The following is a 6815-nucleotide window of genomic DNA, read 5'->3' as shown; positions in this document are numbered from 1 at the left end:
TGTTAGCATCGCCTAGCGAAGTGGTAAAACATGCTTAAAAACATGGTAGCATCATGCTAACACATGTTAGCATTGCCTAGCGAAGTTCTAAAACATACTTAAAACATGCTAGCATCATGCTAACACATGCTAGCATGGCCTAGAGAAGTGTTAAAACATGCTAAAAACATGCTAGCATCATGCTAACACATGCTTGCATCGCCTAGCGAGGTGTTAAAACATGCTAAAAACGTGTTAGCATCATGTTAACACATGCTAGCATAGGCTAGTGAAGTGTTAAAACATGTTACAAACGTGCTAACATGCTAACACATGCTAGCATCACCTATCGAACAGCTAAAACATGCTAACATCATGCTAACACATGCTAGCAACACCTAGCAGAGTGCTAAAACATTCTTAAAACCTGCTAGCATCATGCTAACACAAACATAACAGCTACATACTACCATCATGAAAAACACATACTAGCAACATTCTATTACTATTATTTTAGTAATTAGCAAAAAGTTATAAAATGCTATTTGACGAGTTTTGCCACGGCGAGCACCACTCTACCTATCTACGCTTCAAAACCAAACATGCTGTTGCAATGTCTGAATGCTGACATGCTGAAAGTCTATTGTGACCACACATATTTGGCTAGTTGAAGACTGTCATGAACACTGATGTTGCATCATATCTCTGTTTGTCTCGTGTTGTCTCAGAGCCAGTGAGGTATCTGGAGCCAACAGACGTCCAGCAGCAGTTGAGCCATTATCAGCAGGCGTCACGCGTTCAGAGTGACGTGTCACCCAATCCGTCGTCTGCAGCTGCTCCGCCTGCGCTATCTGCAGAGGCTGCGGTTCCTCAGGCCCGACCTGATGCCATCCTCACCTGTGAGTTCTGTGAGTTCAGTTCCGGTTACATGCAGAGTCTGCGCAGACATTACCGCGACCGACACGGAGGAAAGAAGCTCTTCAAATGCAAAGACTGCACATTCTTCACCTGCTACAAGTAAGAACTGAAAGAACCACCTTCCTGACATGAGCATGCTTCCAGCTCTGGTTTTCTGTGCCAGGTAATAGGCAGGTTGTTATATATATATATGTACATATGTTTTATTCCTCAGATCTACATTCACATTGCATGTTGAGAACGGTCACGCCAGCACACCTGAGGAGACTCCTAAAGATCTGAGCTGTCCGTTCTGTCTGTATCACACCAAACACAAGGGAAGCATGATCGACCACATCGTCCTGCACAGAGGTGAATGATTGCATCAACATCTCTAAAACATGGGGATTTCTCCTGAAGTCCACTATCATCTCCACTGTTTTGAGCGTGTTCAGGGCGGCTGTGGCTCAGGTGGTACAGCGGGTCGGCCACTAATCGCAGGATTGGCGGTTTGATTCCCGGCCCACATGACTCCACATGCCGAAGTGTCCTTGGACAAGCCACTGAACCCCAAGTTGCTCCCAATGGCAGGCTAGCACCTTACATGCAGCTCTGCCACCATTGGTGTATGAGTGTGTGTGTGTATGGGTGAATGAGATCGCAGTGTAAAGCGATTTGAATACCGCTACGGTTAAAAAGGCGCTATATAAGTGGACACCATTTACCATTTTACCAAAGTGACAAAATTGCAGCATCTCAGAGCATCCCTGATGTTTAATATACAGCTATGTGAAGCGGGATTTTGGACTCATGAGATTTCTCTGTGGGCGGAATTAAAATTGGACATAATAGATCATATGGATGCTGTGGACACAAAAACTGATTTTTATCACAGTTGCAAAATTTTTATTTCATTGTACTTACAACTGAATGACAATAGAAGATGAAGAGCCAAAAGAAGAAGCAAGACATGTGACCAAATTGAATTCCAAATGACCAAATGATTTGGGCACACTGATGGATTCAGAAGAAACAGAATTTTTTATCCTAGCCCTAGCGGTTCGGACGTTATGATGCAGATTACAAAAATCACTACCAGAATACAAATTAGCTCATTAAAGCGCCATACTATGTCCGATTCTCACCTGGTTTGGTATACAGCCTTATCTTTGCGACCAGTAAATTTCATAATGATCGGCCATTCACAAAGCAAGTTATTCGGGTATTTTTTGTTGATTTGTCGAATATTTTTTGTAAGGATATGTTAGCAGGTTACCCAAAGATAATGCATGCCAAATTTCAACGTACTCACTCAAACGGTTGCAGAGTTATAATGAATTTTTAGCTGTAGCACCCCCTATTGGAAAAATACTACTCAGCTAAATGGAAAAGCAATAAAAGCCAAATAATCAGATTATGTTTTTCCCCTCTGTACCGCTGCCTTCCTTGTTTAACTTCCTCAATCGAACAGCTAGAGTACAAATGGTTTTTAGTTGTAGCGCCCCCTATTGGTGGAATTTGATGAAATTTGGTGTGCTTCCTTGGAATGTCCTTAAACCTATGTGTGCCAAGTTTCTTTAAGTTTGGACCTTGTGTTCACAAGATATCGGACAAGAAATCATTCATTCATTGGCTTTTATCTGTGAAACGATTTGATGAATCCAAATTGATTTGATGGATGATGATTCCTGTCTCACTCTCTGTGTGTCTGTGTTTGCAGAGGAGCGTGTGGTGCCTCTGGAGGTGTCTCGCTCGAAGCTCTCGCGTCATCTGGAGGGCGTGGTGTTCCGCTGTCATAAATGCACCTTCACGTGTTCCAGCGAGCAGAACCTTCAACAGCACGTTCAGAAACACGAAGAGCTGAAGCCGTATCAGTGTCAGCTCTGTTACTACGACAGCAAACTCCTGCACGAGCTCGAGATACACCTGCAACAAGAACACAAGGTCAGAATTATTTATCCTGAATGTGCATTCATATAATTATCTTCAGGATCTGTGGTGTTATCATCTATTCAGGAAGCATCAGTTAATGCATTGAGAATAGAAGCACATGGTCACTGAACACGCCTCACCTGACTTCAGTCGAACCAATCATGTTGCAGGTGCTACATGTGTGTGACTGTATGTGTCTGTGTGTGTGTCAGTGTGTGAGACTGTGTGTGTCAGTGTGTGTGACTGTGTGTGTGTGTCTGTGACTGTGTGTGTGTGTGTGTCTGTGACTGTGTGTGTGTGTGTGTGTCTGTGACTGTGTGTGTGTGTGTGTCTGTGACTGTGTGTGTGTGTGTGTGTGTCTGTGACTGAGACTGTGTGTGTGTGTGTGTGTGACTGTGTGTGTGTGTGTGTGTGTGTGTGTGTGTGTGTGTGTGTGTATGACTGTGTGTGTGTGACTCTGTGTGTGTGTGACTGTGTGTGTGTGTGTGACTGTGTGTGTGACTGTGTGTCTGTGTGTGTGACTGTGTGTGACTGTGTGTGTGTGTCAGTGTGTGTGTGTGTGTGTGTGTATGACTGTGTGTGTGTGTGACTCTGTGTGTGTGTGTGTGTGTGACTGTGTGTGTGTGTGTGTGTGTGACTGTGTGTGTGTGTGACTGTGTGTCTGTGTGTGTGACTGTGTGTGTGTCTGTGACTGTGTGTGTGTGTGTGTCTGTGACTGTGTGTGTGTGTGTGTGTCTGTGACTGTGTGTGTGTGTGTGTCTGTGACTGTGTGTGTGTGTGTGTGTGTCTGTGACTGAGACTGTGTGTGTGTGTGTGTGTGACTGTGTGTGTGTGTGTGTGTGTGTGTGTGTGTGTATGACTGTGTGTGTGTGACTCTGTGTGTGTGTGACTGTGTGTGTGTGTGTGACTGTGTGTGTGACTGTGTGTCTGTGTGTGTGACTGTGTGTGTGTGTGTGTGTGTGACTGTGTGTGTGTGTGTGTGACTGTGTGTGTGTGTGTGTGTGTGACTGTGTGTGTGTGTGTGTGTGTGTCAGTGTGTGAGACTGTGTGTGTGACTGTGTGTGTGTGTCTGTGACTGTGTGTGTGTGTGTGTCTGTGACTGTGTGTGTGTGTGTGTGTCTGTGACTGTGTGTGTGTGTGTGTGTGTCTGTGACTGAGACTGTGTGTGTGTGTGTGTGTGACTGTGTGTGTGTGTGTGTGTGTGTGTGTGTGTGTATGACTGTGTGTGTGTGACTCTGTGTGTGTGTGACTGTGTGTGTGTGTGTGACTGTGTGTGTGACTGTGTGTCTGTGTGTGTGACTGTGTGTGACTGTGTGTGTGTGTCAGTGTGTGTGTGTGTGTGTGTGTATGACTGTGTGTGTGTGTGACTCTGTGTGTGTGTGTGTGTGACTGTGTGTGTGTGTGTGTGTGTGACTGTGTGTGTGTGTGACTGTGTGTCTGTGTGTGTGACTGTGTGTGTCTGTGTGTGTGTGACTGTGTGTGTGTGTGACTGTGTGTGTCTGTGTGTGTGACTGTGTGTGACTGTGTGTGTGTGTCAGTGTGTGTCTGTGTGTGTGACTGTGTGTGTCTGTGACTGTGTGTGTGTGTGTGTCTGTGTGTGTGACTGTGTGTGTGTGTCAGTGTGTGTGTGTGTGTGTGTGTGTGTGTATGACTGTGTGTGTGTGTGACTCTGTGTGTGTGTGTGTGACTGTGTGTGTGTGTGTGTGTGTGTGACTGTGTGTGTGTGTGTGTGTGTCTGTGTGTGTGACTGTGTGTGTCTGTGTGTGTGTGTGTGTGTGTGTGTATGACTGTGTGTGTGTGTGACTCTGTGTGTGTGTGTGTGTGACTGTGTGTGTGTGTGTGTGTGTGTGACTGTGTGTGTGTGTGTGTGTGTGTGACTGTGTGTGTGTGTGTGTGTGACTGTGTGTGTCTGTGTGTGTGTGTGTGTGTGTGTGTGTATGACTGTGTGTGTGTGTGACTCTGTGTGTGTGTGTGTGTGACTGTGTGTGTGTGTGTGTGTGTGTGACTGTGTGTGTGTGTGTGTGTGTGTGTGACTGTGTGTGTGTGTGTGAGTGTGTCTGTGTGTGTGACTGTGTGTGTCTGTGTGTGTGTGACTGTGTGTGTGTGTGACTGTGTGTGTCTGTGTGTGTGACTGTGTGTGACTGTGTGTGTGTGTCAGTGTGTGTGTGTGTGTGTGTGTGTGTGTATGACTGTGTGTGTCAGTGTGTGTGTGTGTGTGACTGTGTGTGTGTGTCTGTGACTGTGTGTGTGTGTCTGTGACTGAGACTGTTTGTGAGACTGTGTGTGTGTGTGTGTGACTGTGTGTGTGTGTGTGTGTGTGTATGACTGTGTGTGTCAGTGTGTGTGTGACTGTGTGTGTGTGTGACTGTGTGTGTGTGTCAGTGTGTGTGTGTGTGTGTGTGTGTGTATGACTGTGTGTGACTGTGTGTGTGTGTGACTGTGTGTGTGTGTCAGTGTGTGTGTGTGTGTGTGTGTATGACTGTGTGTGACTGTGTGTGTGTGTCTGTGAATGAGACTGTGTGTGTGTGTGTGTGTGTGTGTGTGTGTGTATGACTGTGTGTGTGTGTGACTGTGTGTGTGTGTCTGTGAATGAGACTGTGTGTGAGACTGTGTGTGTGTGTATGACTGTGTGTGTGTGTGTGACTGTGTGTGTGTGACTGTGTGTGTGTGTGACTGTGTGTGTGTGACTGTGTGTGTATGACTGTGTGTGTGTGTGTGACTGTGTGTGTGTGAGACTGTGTGTGTGTGTGTGTGTGTGTGTGTATGACTGTGTGTGTGTGTGACTGTGTGTGTGTGACTGTGTGTGTGTTACTGTGTGTGTGTGTGTGACTGTGTGTGTCTGTGTGTGTGTGTGTGACTGTGTGTGTGTGTGTGTGTGTGTGTGTGTGTGTGTGTGTGTGTGTGTGTGTGACTGTGTGTGTGTGTGACTGTGTGTGTGTGTGTGTGTCTGTGTGTGTGTGTGTGACTGTGTGTGTGTGTGACTGTGCATTGAGAATAGAAGCACATGGTCACTGAACACGCCTCACCTGACTTCAGTTGAACCAATCATGTTGCAGGTGCTACGTAACTTTGAGCTGGTGGGGCGGGTGAACCTGGACCAGCTGGAGTTGATGAAGGAGAAGATGAGTGAGGAAGAGGAGGGAGAGGAAGCAGACACTGTCGTGGAGGAAGAGGAAGAGAAGCTGATGGTGGATGAAGAGGAAGAGAGGTTGGAGGAGAGCAGAGCTGAAGAGACGAGCGACAGACAGGAGGAGACGGGTAACACATACAAACATCTCTTTACTGTTGAGCTTAAGAAGAATATGATGTGCTTCTTGATGAGGTCTTCCCAAACTGTGCAGATGTGGCCCAAATATACACAACAAAGATCTCAATGTTCTCATGTTTTAATGTGAACAATTCAGATGTTGGTAATTGTCAGGGCCTGTTGTCAAAATGTTGTGTTTATATTTTATGCTTGTAACCGTATAAGGACGGGCGAGGAGGAGGCGGGAACCAGCTGAACAGTAAACATAAACTTTAATGGTAAACTTAAAACCAACATAAACAAACGTGCAGCGTGGCCACGTGCATCTCTCTCTCTCTCTCGAATTGGTATCTCCGGCCGCCCCTTATCTCGCCGGCTCCATGCCAGCCGTGCGCCATCATGGGGTGTTGTACTGCCCTTTCGGCCGTTCTGTCAGCCGGTGGCCCACCCCGCCTCCTGTGGACCTGGGGAGAAGGAAAGGGCGAGCGGATACACAGAGAGAGAGAGAGAGAAGAACTTGCTCCCAGATGTGCTATCGCACGGTCCTCAACCACTCCTCCGGCCCCTGGTAGACGGAACCGCTCCTCCCCTTTGCGGCAGACAGCAGTGACCCCTCCGTCCCCAGGCAGAGGGCCGCGGCTGGTCCCCTGGTGGATGGCAGCAGCTAGGACTCCGCGACAGCACATCCCCCTCCTTCCTGGGTACAGCACCACTGTAACAGGATAAGGATGGCCACGTGCGTCTCTCTCTCTCTCTCGAA

The 6815-nt window shown here is 47.0% G+C and overlaps 1 protein-coding gene across 2 annotated transcripts in view; it reads left to right on the top strand.

Moving 5' to 3' along the window:
* Window positions 1–6815, top strand: part of LOC127629155 (zinc finger protein 462-like) — a 34137-nt gene that overhangs the window by 19727 nt on the left and 7595 nt on the right. For both annotated transcript variants that reach the window (XM_052106258.1, XM_052106257.1), the window contains exons 7-10: window positions 708–996; window positions 1112–1248; window positions 2597–2820; window positions 5865–6066. In XM_052106258.1, the coding sequence (XP_051962218.1) occupies window positions 708–996; window positions 1112–1248; window positions 2597–2820; window positions 5865–6066 (852 nt within the window). The remainder of the gene's footprint in view (window positions 1–707; window positions 997–1111; window positions 1249–2596; window positions 2821–5864; window positions 6067–6815) is intronic.

The sequence above is a fragment of the Xyrauchen texanus genome, chromosome 35, assembly GCF_025860055.1.
Source record: "Xyrauchen texanus isolate HMW12.3.18 chromosome 35, RBS_HiC_50CHRs, whole genome shotgun sequence".
NCBI lineage: Eukaryota > Metazoa > Chordata > Actinopteri > Cypriniformes > Catostomidae > Xyrauchen > Xyrauchen texanus.
Note: the sequence above shows the minus strand (reverse complement) of the source record. Positions and strands in the feature narration are given on the sequence as shown.